The 17,280-nt window shown below is 39.3% G+C and overlaps 1 protein-coding gene across 6 annotated transcripts in view; it reads left to right on the top strand.

The window, feature by feature from the left end:
* The window catches only part of ULK4 (unc-51 like kinase 4), a 591,708-nt gene that overhangs the window by 294,006 nt on the left and 280,422 nt on the right, over nucleotides 1–17,280 (top strand). For all 6 annotated transcript variants that reach the window (XM_072793220.1, XM_072793224.1, XM_072793223.1 and 3 more), the window contains one exon: nucleotides 8,214–8,262. In XM_072793220.1, the coding sequence (XP_072649321.1) occupies nucleotides 8,214–8,262 (49 nt within the window). The remainder of the gene's footprint in view (nucleotides 1–8,213; nucleotides 8,263–17,280) is intronic.

The following is a 17,280-nucleotide window of genomic DNA, read 5'->3' on the forward strand; positions in this document are numbered from 1 at the left end:
TGTGGAGGTCCTTTGGGGCACAGCTCTTCCATCTCACCTTCTGTACTTTCTGTGGTGGAGGTAGGCTGGGGCCTTGTTCAACAGATGTGGGGCATCACAGGCTTATATTGTGTATCCACTGAGGTAATGGATGAAAAGCATTTGGCACAGTGGTTGATATAATGTACAGTTTTAAATGTATATAAATCTCCTTTCTATTGGAAAATATTTGCTTTGTGCTTAACCACAGTTTCTTACTGAAATTCCTATCTTTTTCATGCTCTTTGAGGCAATGGGAGGTTCTGCATGTGGGAGGTACATTCTGGAATAGCTTTGTATTTTAACTTAATTTTGAGACTTTCTCAGCAAAAGAAGCAGTCAGCTTTATAAGTTGAATTAAGTTATTTTTATGTTGTAGATGTTTTTTGCCCACTGGGGTATAAACTTCTTCAAGGAAGAGGTATAATGCTTGTCCCTACGAAGGACTCTTTGGGTCTTTGTAAAATGACCAGATCTAAAAATGTTTTGGCCAGAGATGCTAAAATTTCAACCCTGCCCCTTTCTTGTGAAAAATACCTCCTTAGATGTGTACCCTTGGTAAGACTTCTGCAATTCTGTGCAAGAGGATTAGCAAGCATTGCAGGCAAGGGCAAACATTTCAAGGAGAAACATTACAAATATTCCTGCTTTCAGGCTAGACATAATATCATGCCATAGCTACACATTATAAAACCATTTCTTTTTGAAGCTGATTCACTGGACCAATAATTTGAAATTCAGCTTGATGTTAAAGATGGTCTAACATCTTTTTTTTTTTTTTAATTTAAAATGATTGCTGTTGGTCCACTAGGCTGGCAAATTATGTAAGTCATAAGAAATGAAAAAGCTTTGTTTGTAGTCTAGTCCTCAGTTATAAACAAATAGTAACTCTTAAACTCCTAACCAGCATTGTTGAAGTTTTAAAAAGTCCAGCATCTATTTAGGGTTTCTAGATAAGTTGACCAGAAACAGCTTATTCAAAGAACTCAATATGAATTATTCCTTTAAAAAGGAGGTAAGAGGATGCCTGGGTGGCTTTGTGGTTGAGCATCTGTCTTTGGTTCAGGTCATGATCCCAGGATCCTGAGATCGAGTCCCTCAACTCTCTGCCTGTGTCTCTGCCTCTGTGTGTCTCTCATGAATAAATGAATAAAATCTTTAAAAAAAAAAAAAAAAAAAAAAAAAGATGAGGCGAGTGGAATGGATGGAATTTCCAGGTGGCCTTCCAGATTCCCAGAAGGTGTTACTCAGTGGAGCAGTAATTTAGTGCTGCTGTGAAGGAACATTTCAGATGTAATTAAGGTCCCAAACTAATGGACCTTAAAATATGAAGATCATCCAGATGAGCTTACTAATCATAGGAGTGATTAGGAGTGGCCTAGAGGTCAGAGACTGGGGTGTCAAAGAGATTTGAAGCTCAAGGATTTTACATGAAGGAGAGTCCGCTTGCTGGCTTTACAGATGGAAGAATCCATTTACCAAGGAATGTGAGCAGCCTGTAGGGTCTGAGAGGGACCCATGGCTGGTAGCCAACAAGGAAAGACAGCCCACAGTCCTACAGCTGCAAGGAACTGCATTCTGTCAACAAAAGAATGTGATTAAAAACATATCCCATTGTCACCCAGCCTCCAAAGAGGAAGTTGGCATCACTGACACCTTAGTTCCAGATTTATGGTCCTCTGAGCAGGTAACCCAGCCATGCAGAGCTAGATTTCTGACCAACAGGACTTTGAATTAATGAAGGAATGGGTATCACTTCACAACACTGAGTTTGTGCTAATTTGTTATTCAGCAATAGAAAACAAATATGAGGCCTGAGTTATGACTCCTTTGGATTGCTGTAGTAGCCTATTAACTGTTACTATTAACTGTTAACCAGTCTCTCTGGTTCTAAACTAACTTACACTAACTGTGGAGAAGAAACAGTTTTTAAAATTTCATTGTGCTGTGGACCAGTGCTGTGGCAGATTGAGTCTTACAAAAAATGATTACAAAAAAATCTCCCATCCTTCATGCTCTTTGTCTACTTCCCCATCAGGAGATGACTGTTTCTCCTCCACTCCAGGCTGAGCTGACCTTAAAGACTGGCTTGTTAGCCATTTAGAATGCAGTGGAAGTGATACTGTGTGTCCCAAGGCTGAGGGTGAAAAGCCCAGGCAGTTTCCACCTGGTTGTCTAGGAATGCTCCCTCTTGGCACCCAGCTGCTATGCTTGAGAGGCCAGGCCATTTGGAGAGGGTGGCAGCAGGTGGTCTCTGGGCAGAATTAATTGAGCCTTTTCTGAGTCACCCCATATGACATGTGAGCAAAGAAACCTACAGATCAACTGATGAATTACTGAACTCCACATCTGAAACTAATGATGTATTATATGTTGGCTAGTTGAATTTAAATAAATAAAAAAGTCTGCAGATGCCTCCAGCCCCCCTACTGTTCTAGCCAACGCCAACCTTTGTGTCTTCACAGCTGCCATCAGCAAATGAGGACAGGTCATCCTCAGCATGCCCTGTCCAAATCCATGACCCAAATAATTCACTAGCATCATAAAGTAGTCATTGCTTTATGACACTAAGTTTAGAATAGTTTGTTATGCCACAAAAGATAACCAGGAAACATATTTTTATAAAATATTATAAAAGTCAAATCTGAAGAAGATACTCAGAATATAAGCAGAAGTCATACAGTGTCACTTTTGCACTACACTGTTGGTCAAAACCATTACAAACCTGCCCAGCCTCACGGAGAGATGACACAGATCCCACAACTCAGAGAGGGGAGTCAAAGAATTTGGGAGCCATAAAGCAAAACCAAACCAAACCAAACAAAAAGCCCCAAAACAAACAAAAACCAAAACTTTCAATATTGAAATAATTTTATCCCTACAGAAAAGTTATAAAGGTAGTACAAAGAATTTCCATATGCCTTTCACCCTGCTTCCACGAATGTTAACAACTTGTTATCAAAACCAAGAAATTAACATTGATACAATAATATTAACTAAGCTGCAGATCTTATTCTGATTTTGTCAGTTTTCCCACTAATGTCTTTTCTCTAGTCTGGGGTCTGATCTAGGGTTCTACACTGCATTTAGTCTTCTTACCTAATAGGAATCCCTCTGAGTTAGGGACAGCTCCTCATTCTTCCCTTGCCTTTTATAGCATTAACACTGTTGAAGTGCACTGGGTAGTTACTTTGTAAGATGCCGCTCAATTTGAGTTTGGTGGTTTTTTTTTTCATGATTAGATTGAGGTTTGTAGTTTTGGCAAAAGTACCTCCAAAGCAATGGTGTGTCCTCCTCAGTGCATGATATCAGGGTGTGTGTGATGTCATTGTCTTATTTCTGGTGATGTGAAACATGCTCCCTTGGTTAAGATGGTGTCTGCCATGTTTCTCCACTGTAAATTTCTTTGTGGGGAACTATTTTGCAGCTATATGCAAATATCCCATGTTTCATCATATTTTGGTGGAGTCATGTTTTAAACTGCTGCAAAGTTCAAATTTCTTATCATCAGACCCAACAGACAGAAACAATCTTTCCAGTTTGGGTAGTTGTCTTGTCACAGACCTGTGAGAGTGTGCAGGCTGGTTCTGGTCTGCAGACCATCCTTTGAGTAGGAATGTTCTGGACTGTACTCCTTCCCCTGCTCATTTTACACATTACTGTCTGATTGGAGCTTGAACAGTAAATCCTACTGTGTCATTCTCTGCTTAAAATCTTTCATCAGATCCCTGTAACCTGTGGGTAAAACCTAGACTTCTTGGTATGGCTTCCAAGGTTACATCATTCTGCTCCATCTTTCACGTCATCCTTTTACTACTCAGGCTGTGCCATTCCCCTGCTCACCCTCTCAGTATAGGGCCAATTCTTTCAACGCTTGTGAACACCTCTTCTTCCTGGTCTAGGCTTGTTGGTTTTTCTCCGGATTGGTTCCCTTATCACCTGTTATCTCTGCTAGAACTTACTTCTGTTTGTACAGTCTTCAGAGTCTCTTAAGCTATTTGACTCCCAAGTTTGAAGGTATGGATTTTGAGTTTATAAGATTAGCCCATGGCAAATACTTAATAGGGTTAGTAATAGTTTGAGTGCTGAGATAGATTTCAGGAAAAAAAATCTCCAGGGCTAAGTAAGATTTATATGACAACATGAATTGTTGAAATGCAGGGACAGTAGATGGAGAAGCCCTTTGGAGGGATGAACAGTGTCCCCAATGGATAGGGCTGACTGCGGAGATGGAGGATCTTGGTTTCTGGTGCTTGCTTGCTACATGGGCAGGTAAAAACCAGAAGCAGGCAAGCAAACCTGACACTGCAGTGCCATGACCAAACCTGGTGTCTCCTTAGACCCATTTAATCACTGTTGGGGCTGCTTTCCTTGTCTTCCAAACCTGAGCCCAAGGCAGGCAGAGACTTTCCTTTCCCTCCCTGTACCTCCTCCTGGCTCCTCTTTTCCCTGAATAAATAGCAGTATGGTAGCATTTTATTTAGTTATTTTTAATTCTTATTCTTGGTTCAACTCAAGATAGTCTTTATGTTTCAAAGGAAAGTTTAAAAAATGTTAACAGTGGTTTGAAATGAAGCCCAACTCACTTCTGAACAGAAACAGAGGAATCTCCCTGTTCCTACTTTTCCTACCTAAATTGCATCTAGTTATTTGTATCTGTCACTAGATATACTTTATATTTAGACTGAATTATGAAGCATCAGTAAATAAAACTTTTAGAAAGTTTCCCAACACTGGGGCACTTGGGTGGCTCAGTCGGCTAAGCATCTGCCTTCAGCTCAGGTTATTATCCGGGGATCCTGGGACCAGAACTCCTTGTCCTGCTTCCTGCTCAGTGGGGAGCCCGCTTCTCCCTCTCCCTCTGCTCCTTGTCTCCGACCCCGTTCTACTCACTGGTACTTGTTCTCTCTTTCAAATAAATAATTGTTTAAAAAATCTTAAAAAAGAAGTTTCCCAACACTGAGAGCAACGATTACTTTAGGCACAGGAGGGAGTTAGAATGCCAATAGTGTCTCCTAAAGACATTTCTAAGTGTATTCAATTCTAATTCAAACAACACCCTTTTTGTTAATAATATAAACCACAGATATATAAAATCCCAGTGAATCTTATGAATCAAAATTTTGTAAGGAAGACTCCTTAGCAGCATACAATCGATTATTAAATTGTATCATTAAAGGAAAGAAAAAATCAAGACCCCCTCCTGCCAAATGTCAAGTGGTCCTATGTTGGGGAGTGCAGGGTATTTCAGTTTCCATCTGGAATTACTTAAAAACAGTGTGCTTAGATGGCTAACAAAGAATAGTATACTGTGATGTAGTTAATATCTTCATAGTCCTTTGAAGTTGAGGGATAATTTCAGAAAGGTCTCTTGTTGGTTTTGGTTTAAAAAAAAAAATCCAGAAAAATCCAGATAAATCTTTTTACTTCTTGTCCTCAGGCTGTCCATAAACACGTAGACATTTTATATTATTTTAGAGTGTAGGGTATAACAGGCTGATGTAGTAAAATGATGCTGGTGATTTAAAATCATGGTGGCCAGCCACTGAAGAGAGCCCAAAAATAAGATAGTCTTTTGCAAAAGTCTACTCCAATAATTTAAGACTTACTGCCTGAATAATTCCCTGAGACTCAGCCACATCAGCTTTCTTTGGAGGTAAGCCTTGTCCTCCCTGCTCTACAGAGGCCTGAGCACTGGGGCTGCTCTCCAGAGTACAAATCAAAGGAAGAGAGCTCTGAGAAGATTGTTCTGTTACTCAGAGCACATCAAGGGTTTGATCATCGGAAACCCGAGCCACTAATTGGGCCAACTGTGGTATGAGAGGAGGTGGTTAAAAGAAGGAGAGAGATTTTTAAAAATCAAAGTTTAAGAGCATATTGAAGGCAAATATTGTCTCCAAAGCAATCTAAAATTGGGGATTTCAGATATCTTTGACCCATGTAAGAAAAATGCATTTTATATCAGCACCCAGTATGAATCTATAAACCTAAAACCAAAACAAAAATGTCGTGGAACCATACTGCGTGTGACAGGACAGTTTTGGATATTCTCTATTTCATTATTTTAATTAAGAAAATGCTAGTCAATACCCAGTGAATTCATGTCATTGTGCACTTATTGGTCATTTCCCAGTCTGAAAAAACACTGCCTTAACTCATTGTAAACATTTGCAGTTGTCCTTGTACCATACTTGCTTTAGAGGTTGGTTTGTTTGGTTTTTGAATTTGCACTTAGTTTATGAATCATTGAAAATGTCATAGAAATGCTGTTTTTTTTTTTTTTAACTGAAATTGCTTTTACTTAGCTCGAGTTCCCTTTTCATTTACCAGATGTAGTTCTGAATTATGTCCTGTCAAAGGACATTCACAGTTTTAGAAAATTGTGAAGCCTGGCATGCTAGAGCTGAGAGTTGAAGGGGCCTGAAGAGGTAGTCCAAGCCAGCCTGCTCATCATGCAGAAGCCCTGGATAAGGATTAGTTGTAATTCATAAGAATGAATTATAGAAGTTTCTACAGTCATGTCCTAGCAGTAGAGTTTATTTAAAAATACTGTCACGAGGGTGCTGGTGTTGTGAGTGGGTGCTTCTGGATCTGAATGTTGAGGGAGAGTGTAGAAGAAGCAGCTCTCATTTCTAGGTACCATGGGAGAAGAAGTGGAGCCCATGTCCTGGGAACTTTCTTGGCTGGGGTGCCAAGAACTAGGGCAACTCTCAGATGTCATTTCCGTCCGGACCTAGTAAGAGTATATATCGTAAAATTTTAGAGAGCCAATTTAGGGAAAGAGATGGTCAACATCTTGGGAGCTGAGGAAGATGACTGGGAATGTGCTGGCCTGAGCTTGTACTATGTTTTTAGTCTGTACTTTTCTGGTCCTGCCCTAGGCCTGTGGTGTAAGGAGCTTCAGCCTCTCATTTGAACCTTCAAGTTGCCCAGGAAAGTGAGAGACTGTAAATAAATTTAATATTTGTAGTCAAAACCTTATCCCCTAATATATTGGAACTACAGAAATAATCATATTTATTTCTGCTAGATACTGAGGGGCTTTCTAAGCACTCCCTGCAGTCTTTGAGACTTCTTGCCATACCTCACTTTCTCTTAACACATATTTATTAACACTGTGATCTATTTTTGGCAAGTCTCATAGGCTTTTCTTTTATCAGTGTATTATCATAGACAAACAAGCTCTAGAGAGGCCCGATGACAAATTCCCTTCCTATCCATCTGGCATTTTCTGTGAAATAGACAAACTGTACATACCCGCAATGAAGGCAGCATGCTTAAGTGCTATTGTTTATCATACAAAGTAAATGCTAATAAAATGAAGGAATCTGATTTATTTTTAAAACAGACCAGGAATCAGCAAATTATAACTTATGGGTCAGATATAGCACATCCTTGATTTTGTAAATAAAATTTTATTAGAACCACTGCCATGCTTTTCAATTATGTATTATTTATGCCTGCTTTTACAAGGTAGTGACAGAGTTAAGTGGTTGCTGTAGAGACTGTGTAGCCCAGGAAAGCCTAAAATCTTTGCCATCTGACCCTTTACAGAAAAAGGTTTACTGCCCTGGACTGAAAGGATATCTAGGGACTGAAGTATTGTTTTTAGTAAGAATTGTTGAGGCTATTTTCTCTTAAGTTGGATGAAAACAATCTTCTGTCACAATAAATAATAATTCATAACTAATGTGGATGAGAGAAAGTTCCCAAAGTCTATTGGGTGATTGGGGTCTACTGTTTTTTTAAAAATATAAAAGATTAGAAATCATTTTACATTCATTCATTAATACTGAGAAGATAGCTAATGAGGCATATATGAGAGATTACAGTGTGGCACGCTTCTAATTTAACTGTGCAGTGAAGGCTGGTCACATGATTTCAGCTGGCATTGTCTAGTCTCATAGTCTTTATAATAATTGTGAATTTTAATTAATTTTTACATTTATAAATGTCAATCTACTTAAGATTATACTTGCTACAGATCAGTAAGGCTAAGCTAATAGTCACTTGAAAGAGCCCCATATTTCTTGTATTTAATAGATGTAGTTCAGTGTATTAAAAATGAGTATTTAATCATCTGGTTTTTAGTTCACAGAATTTAAGTAATAAAACATGGGGCTGCGGTGCTCCTTGATCAGGGTAGTTTAAAGAGTTATCTAATGTGTGGTTATCTTTTTATTTCTTTTTAACAGACTTGTGGAAGAGAGCAAACTGATCCCACTCATTTTTGAAGTAATTCTGGTAAGAAGGGAAATGTGTATCTGGAATTCAAGTGACACTTAAAAAACTTTAAGGTTTTGACCATGTTGTGGGGTTGGGTTCTAACCCTAACTCTGTCCAGAAGGATTCTGTGCCCTTTATCATCTTACTTCACCTTATCAGGTCCCTGTTTCTCTATCTGAGCTCTCATCCAGCTCTGAAATTGTATAGAAACACTGTTTAATGGCCTGCCCTCTTTTCACAAACTCTTTATCTGAGGTTGGTTTGTGCAGAAGGGCAGAAGGATGACTGCTGCACTTCAGTATGAATTTTCTGATGAAGCCCTCTGACTTGGTAGTCACTGGGTCACATCAGCAGTTTTGTGCTTATGGTCAGAAAGTTATGTTCTTTAGAATGTAGAAGAGCTTAACTTCCATACATCATTTTTTCCCCTATGTATAGAATGCTATGCAATTGAAAACCGTCTGTTAAAGAAAACCTTTCTTCTATGGTTCCTATGTATAGAGGGTAAAATGGGATTGCAGAGTTGACTTTTCTCCCTTCTGATGAATCCCTGCTTATAGCAAAGGCAGGTTTGAGAAGTAGGCTAGAAATTAAGTTGGTATTTAAAGCAACAGAGTGCCCTTAGCTGAAGAACTGTTCTCTTGTACCTGGGTCAGCTATTTCCCTTCACTAAAAGCTTTCTGTATATAGCTAACTTAGAGCACAAGGGACAGAGGAGGGGACACTTCCCCAGCCAGATTGGCCTAACCTACCTTGGTCTTCAGTGGAGCAGTAACCCTAGTCTGATAATTGTACCCATGGAAAATTAGCTTTACTTAATCATCCTGAAATATTATTAATCTACAGGTTGCTTGTGTGTTGATATGGCTAAATGGTGCAGGTGAATCTTTTCCTTCCAGGAGTGTGGGTTGGGTTTGCAGAGCTATATGGTTTGGATGGATGCAGGGGTGGGGGTGGGTGGTATTCCCAAGGCATGCTCTGGTGACAACAAGATGACACAGAGCTGCTGTGCTGGTGAAATGTGCAAGGTTTGAGCCTGGATTGAATTGCTTCAAATAGTAAGGGAATTTTATGAGCAGTATCAGAAGAAGAAATAGAGAAAATGAGAGGAAGACACATGGAGTTGGAGAGCTATCTGATAGGGATTTTCAGCTTTGCCAAGTGGCCTGTGTGTCTCCCCGTTTTCATAGGGTATATGTGACTTGTGACATTGCATTTGTTTTAGAGGACAGTGGGTACAGTAAACTGCCTGGTTTGGGATTGGTTGGGCATGGGGCAAGAGTGAAAGCTGGCCAAACCCAGCCACATCAGGCTTGCATTTGTAGAGACCAGTGCTGAAGACATGGAGAGCACTTGAGCTAGAACAGGCCTTAAGAGGGGGCCCCTTGCTGTGTCGGGGTGTTTTTAACCTATTCAGGTCAGTACAGCTCCTTTTATAACTGATGAAAAATTCTCATCCTACCTTTGGCAATCACCTTGGAGTCTCAAATCTGCATATAGGAAATTCCTTCTTGAGGGTTACCAAGATTCCTCTGTGCTTCATTAATCTTTGTATAATGACTACCTTCATATTTTACAAACCATGGTAAATGTTTAATTTAATTGGTTAATGCCATGATATAGACCTTTGTCATGTGTTGGAGCTGTCAGAGAGAGTGGGTAGAGGTGACAACTACTCTCCAGGTGAGGATCTCAGCCAGTCCTGAGCCCTATGACCTCCCAGGCATGACTGGGATGATACTTGCCCTCTAACCAGAACAGCTCGACACTCAAGTTTCTTGTAGGATAAAATTTTTTTTAAAAAGGTCCTGCTGCAAAAAAAAAAAAAAAAGTTAATAAAACAGTTGGAAATCACTGCTTTTGGGAACAAATCTTTGGTGTCCTTGAAGAACATTATTAAATCCCTTTTCTTCTTTTGTCTTTCTTGAGTTGAATAATCTCAACTTTCCCCTCTGTATAAATACATTTTTTAATCAATTGAATCTGTTATCCTGTGAACAATTACCTTGTCCTTTCTAAATTTTTGTCACTGAGCAAGGCATGAAACAGCATTTTAGTAATTCTGTGATGCACTTTTTTTTTTTTTTTTTTTTTCAGATTTTACCATTTCTGAAACTGGGATGTACTTTTCAAATCACTGGCATTTTACAATTGCTTTCAGCCAGGTGACCTGCTTGTCATTGCCTTAACTGATTCATTTCACTTTTCTTTTTCTTTTTATAAATACCCAAGAGTGATGCATTATAAAAATATATGTCTGAATATGTCTAAAAGGGCTCTTTCAATAAAAATAAAATGAACTTTCTGAGTAACAAGAAATCATGTCATAGTTTAATTGGCAGCATTTTTCTTTCTTAGGGCTTAATAAAATAATGATGCATCTTAGAACTGAAGGATTCCTAGTTTCAGGGAAATACAGTATATACTTCAGTTAGGTTTGGTTCCTATGCTCAAGGCCCTATGTGGTATCTACATACATGTAGCAGCTTCTTGGCAGCAGTTTGATCAGAAAAGACATAATGAAAAGATTGTTCGGGGTCCTGCATATTGGCTACTGCTTGTTTTCTAGCCACCCATTAAAAAAAGCAAAAGCTGGTGGTCCATTGTGATCTCCTGATGACTTTTTTTCTCTCCTCTTAGCCCATAACTGTTTTCCAGCTTCTTTTGATGTACTTAAAGCCTGATATGGGCTTTATAACTTCCTCCTTTTCTAGAGTTCCTCAAAGAATGTTCTCTTACCAGCAGTGCATTCTTTCTTACATGTTTTGCAGTAAGAAAGTAAATGTTTCTCATCTGATGGGTAGGAATTGCAGGCAGCTTCTGTCTTTTCTGTAGGCCTGGAGGGAAGTGAAGCTGTAAGAAGCAGAACTGTGAATTTGATATCCTATTTATATAAAAATAACCATGTGCAAACCTTAAGCATGTAGAGCAAAGAACTTTAAGTATGGATCAAACTGGTCAAGATACTGTACAGAGCTATAGTGATTAGAACAGTATGGTACTGACCTAAGAATAGACAGACAGTACTGATGGAACAGAATAGGAAGCCCTTATAGGGCTTCCTATAAGGATACTCTTATGGTCAATCTATGACAAAGGAGGCAAGAACATACAGTGGGAAAGAAACAATCTCTTCAGTGAATGGCGTTGGGAGAACTGGACAGCTACATGCAAAAGAATGAAACTGGACTACTTTCTCACACCATACACAAAAATAAAATGGAATCAAGACCTGTGAGACTTGAAACCACAAAAGTCTTAGAAGAGAACACAGGCACTAATTTCTTTGACATCAGCCATAGCAACATTTTTCTAGATATGTCTTATCAGGCAAGTGAAACAAAAGCAAAAATAAACTACTGGGACTGTACCAAAATAAAAAGCTTTGCACAGCAAAAGAAACCACCAACAAAACAGAAAGACAAAGCTACTGAAAGGGAGAGTACATCTGAAAACATATATCTGGTAAGCGGTTAATACTCAAAATATGTAAAGAACCCATACAACTCAACACCAAAAACCCAAACAATCCAATTAAAAAAATGAGGAGAAGACCTGAGCAGACATTTCTCCACAGAAGACATACAGATGGCCAACAGACACGTGAAAAGATGCTCAACATCATTAATAATCAGGGAAATGCGAGTGAAAACCACAATGAAATACCACCTCACACCTGTCAGAACAGCGAGAATGAAAAGAAATAACAAGTGTTGGCAAGGATGTGGAGAAAACAGAACCTTCATGCACTCGGTGGAAATGTAAATTGATGCAGCCACTGTGGAAAACAGTATAGAGATTCCTCAAAAAATTAACAATAGAAATACCATATGATCCAGTAATTCCACTAATTGGAATTTACCCAAAGAAAAAGAAAACACTTTGAAAAGATACATGCATCCCTACGTTTATCCAAGTGTTATACAGTAGCCAGGATATGGAAGCAACCCTAGTGATAGATGAATGGATGATGAACATATATAAACACACACACACAGGAATATTAACTATAGAAAGGATAAGATCTTGCCATTTGCAACAACATGGGTGGGGTCTAGACAATATTATGTTAAGTGAGATAAGTTAGAGAAAGACAAAGATCACATGATTTCACTTCTTTGTGGAATCTAGAAAACAAATAGACAAAAAGCCGAATCAGATCTATAAATACAGAAGACAAACTGATAGTTGCCAGGGTTGAGGAGGATGGGCAAAATGGGTAAAGGGATGTGGGTGGTATGGGCTTCCAATTATGGAATGAAAAAGTCATGAGAATAAAAGGCACCGACAGCATAAGGAGTATAGTCCGTGGCATTGCATTGTCATTGTATGGTGAAGAGCAGAGGATAATGTATAGATTGGTCAAATCACTGTGTTGTACACCTGAAACTAACACTGTGTGTCAACTATACTAAAAATTAAAAAACAGAACAACTTGTTAAAGACATAACCAACTGAAAGTAGTTTTTATTATATATAAAAAAAAAATCTCTAGTCATAACCGCCTCTTCAGAAGGCACAGTGCTCCCTCCTGTCTGGATAGCTAACTGGCCCCCTGGATTCATCATGCAGGAAGAGCGATGTACAAGCACATAATTGGACAGGAGTGGTGTGGGAGCTTCAGAGAAGGAGGTTGAGAATGCTGTGGACTCCAGGAGTGGGAGGGAGCCCCTGCTCACTGCAAGGAAAGGAGTCTCCCAAAAGAAGTAACCTTTGAATGTGGCCTTGAGAGAATTGCCATGAGGAGAATGGGCATTCCAGCATGGGGGATGGTGAGTTCTTAGATGTGCCTGGACCAGAGACCATGGAGAATTGCAGGGAGTGAGGCTGGAGCATAGTTTGGGCATGGATCCTACAGGCTTTATATTGTGGTGGTTTCATATTTGTTTGGCTTTGTGAATAATTGATGCTTTTCAAAATCAGATAGTATCTTCCACTTAAAAATCTTTTTGAGCCTCTAGCTCAGGGGCTGTGTGTGCTGAGGAGGTTAGGCTGCTCAGCCAGACGTTGGGACTCATAGAGAATCAGGTTTAGGGTCCTGGGATTATATTGAAAACTTGAGACTGGTTGAGGGCTGGATTCTGTGAGTTCTCTGGAAATCTCCATCAGTGAGGCTTTTGAAATCAGCCATAGGGCGAGGGACATAAAACACAGGGCTGGTCTCAGAGGTTTGATCCAAGGGCCCAGGAGTTCTAACACCACATTCAGGCCAGAAAGCAAGCAGAATGGTTTTAATCCTGAGACCGAGTGGCAAGTGTCCCAGCTCTTGGCAGGCCAAGTGATGAGGAAAGCCAGGTTAGCTGATTGCTTATAAAAAAGGAGCTGTCACAGCAGCTTCCCTGGCAGGGCCCACTTGGTTGAGGGCACTGCCTTTTCCTTCACCTTGCAAGGCAAATGTGTTGGGTGGAGTCTGGAGGCTCAGGTAGTGTGTGCTGGGTTAAGCTGAATGGATTCCTCTGCACAGTCTTCAGGTCTAGCATGCTGAGGCAGTCTGAATCTGTGTTACAAATGCAGGTTCCCAAGAATGGGAACCATCAGAAGGACCCAGTGGCTTGGTTGGGAGTGCAGAGTTGCCTGTGGAGCAGGATAGAAGGCATTCTTCTTCCCCCTTTGCCACTTTCCAAAGTGTAGAAGTTGCTTTTAAATGTGTCTTAAGTATGAATTTGGATGAATCAGCCTTTGGATTTTGCTATAACTCTAATCTCTCTTCATTTTATTTTAGTGGTTTATGCTTTGGCCTACTTCAGTAAATCATTTTGATACCAAGTAATATAGGCAAACTGTATTTTATTGGAAAATAATCTTTATTCATGGCAGATTTTCCAATATGTGCCAAAATATTGCTGTCATGATATTTTATGTGTCTGTTCCAAAACAAACAATTAAAGAGCAATTTGGATGGCAAATGTTAACAATAAAAATGGGATTAACAATACACTAGTTTGACAATTATATTGTTTTAACAATCTTGAGGATAGCAGCCGAAGCAGGCTTGAGTAAATCTTTCAAGTCAATGGTATCTTTAGAAAAGAGTCTCTTTATGGACCCTCGGAGCCTGAAGGATTTAATCATGGAGACACCAACATAGTACAGACTGGCAGCCACATTACATTTAAGGAATGTTTTCAGTCCTGAGCATTCATCAGGCTTTTAAAATTACTTTGCTCTTTTCTAGTTGCAACCCATCTGATGTGAATTGGTTCTTTTAGGTATGTGAAAAAGACAAGTTCTTTATAAGATTAAGAATCTGCACACTTGTGTCCAATATGCCATTAATATAATTCTGCTGTGCACATGGGTGTGAATTTCTAAAGTAGAAGACAAGATTCCATTAAAATTTCAAAATGCTTGACTTAGGAAGAGCCTTTCAAAGTTATACAGAGTACTTGATATAAGAGAAATCTGTTTCTTTAATCTATGTGAATACCTATTCAGGATTTCTGTAGTTCGCAGAATGGAGCTGTATAACCCAACTGCTGTTGTATAAAGATGACTTTACACACTACTCACATACTGTCATTAGAATATGTGCTTTGAGGTGGGTTTTTTGTGTGTGTATGTGAGGGGGAGGAAATAGATATGCATAGATCTGTTCTTGGTAGCTTATGTCATCAATTTGTATTTGTAAAACAGCTCTCTAGGGATGGAGCGTAATCTATTGATGCCAGATTGAATGAAGTTGCCCGTATAGCTACTGAACAAATGGCTGATCTGCTCAGTATCCTGTTACCTGGTTAGCCGAATAAATGGGTCGAAGCTAAACAAAATAAACTTGTATCAGCAAACGTGGCATAAAGCATAACTAGTTTCTGCATAATTAGCCCAACTGGTTTCAAGGAAGATGGACTTTATTAAGATAAAAACCACATATTAGGTCCACTGCAAAAAATGCTAAAGTAGAGCTTAAGATATCTCTGGCCAGTTACAAGGGTACATATTGGGAATGTGTTACATATGGCCTCTCCTGAGCCGGTGGAATCCTGAGTTTTATCATCATTCTTCTTTCTAGTTAGTTCTGCCCTAGGCCCTGGGCTTCACTTTGAGGAAACAGTATTCCTTCTCCCTTCTCTCTGAGGAGACGGTCTAGTTAAAAAGCATAGAAACAGACAAGTGATATATACTTCACAAGGGTGTAGCTTTTAGAGTTTTTGGTTTTTACTCCTAATTGGTTATGGAATTAGACTTGCAAACAGAGGGTAAACTAGGGCACACTGTACTTCTCAGTGTGGTAACCAGTAGCCACGCAGAGCATTGAATTGAGTTGTGTTCTAAGTGTCAAATACCAGATTTCAAAAAAAAAAAAAAAGTGTTAAGTGGGTGACTACTTTTCTTGTATTGATTATATGTTAAAATAATAATTTTCGGGATCCCTGGGTGGTGCAGCGGTTTGGCGCCTGCCTTTGGCCCGGGGCGCGATCCTGGAGATCCGGGATCGAATCCCACGTCGGGCTCCCGGCGCATGGAGCCTGCTTCTCCCTCTGCCTGTGTCTCTGCCTCTCTCTCTCTCTCTCTGTGTGACTATCATAAATAAATAAAAATTTAAAAAACAATAATAATTTTGGCTACATCAGGCTAAGTGAAGTATCATTAAATTAATTTTATCTTTTCATTTATTGCAGCTTCCAGAACATTTAAAACATGTGGTTTGCAATCTTTTTCTTTTGGATGGTGCTGTACTAGGTGATTTGCTACATCTTGTATCCTCAGTGACATTGTGAATTCCACTTAGGGAAGAAACCCTGCTGTGTATAACCTTATTTGTGCCGAGCACATTTCCCTCCTGATTTTTGCCTCTCAGTATGTATTGATTTGTTCATGAACAAGTGAGAGAGGTAAGGCATGGCTGTTATATTTAGATCCTTCTTCCCTAGACTGCAGTCACCAGCCGATCTTTGTCTCCTTGATGGTGGGGGGACGATGAAATAGTAAGATGGGCCAAGTGATGTACCCATGAAAGGTAATTTGGTCATAGCTCCCCTGAATTTTGTTCATGGCTGGTTGATACCATTTGATTTTACTGGTTTCCTTACTCTGGAGTGTCTGGGGATGTCCATTCATTGGCCATTGACCACCTTTGGCTTCAGGCTGTGTTAAAAAATAAAATGCCCATTGTGGTCATCAGGCATTGCCAGTCTCATGACTCCAAAACTTTTGTGTTTCGGCCCCTTTGATAGATGGGAACAGAGTAGAATGACTCGTGGTAAATACAAAGACTCACTGGAAGGACCTAGTGTAAAATCAGTGATTACCCATTCTTCATATGTAACCACTGAATGTTACTTTTTCTTAAACTTCTTTGGTAATGTAGGATTCGATAAAGTTTATTCATGAACAAAACTATTGAGAATACACTTTTTAAGAAAGTAGAAATGTCAGCAAAAAGTTACTAGTTTCAATTAAAGCCACAAATATCTATTAGCATTTGCTTTTGATGCTCTTTTGTGTTTGTTTTCTTGGATGAGCAAGAAAAAGCAGAATTTATATGCTTACCCAGAGCTGCAAAGGATTTTCAGAATGAGCTAGGAAAGCTGATGGACTGAAGCAGTTTACAGATTTATGGGGAAAGGAAAGCTTTTTAAATAGCACTAGCAAGTGAAATTGCATTTTGGATTTATTAAAGGTACCAAATTGGAGAAAGACTGTGAGAAGAAGCCAGTAAGGGCAAATTATTACATAGGATTTTTAGATTTATTTATCTCTGGTAACAAAATCAGTGCCTACTTGTAAAGAGTTCAAATGGTACAAAAATGTCTAACATGGGGGCCTCTGGATGAATCAGTCAGTTAAGCATCTGCCTTCTGTTCAGGTCATGATCTCTGGGTCCTGGGATAGAGCCTTGAGTTGGGCTTTTTGCTCTGCAAGGAATCCGCTTTTCTCTCCTCCCTCTGCCTGTCACTCCCCCTTCTTGTGTACTTGCTTACTTTGTTAAATAATAAAAATAAAATCTTAAAAAAAAATGTCTAACATAGAATGTAAAGATCTTCTATAGTATCACATTGCACTGCACAGCTTAATTCATATTCTTATCTTCCACCC

This window comes from Canis lupus, chromosome 22 (assembly GCF_048164855.1).
Source record: "Canis lupus baileyi chromosome 22, mCanLup2.hap1, whole genome shotgun sequence".
In the NCBI taxonomy this organism is placed as follows: domain Eukaryota; kingdom Metazoa; phylum Chordata; class Mammalia; order Carnivora; family Canidae; genus Canis; species Canis lupus.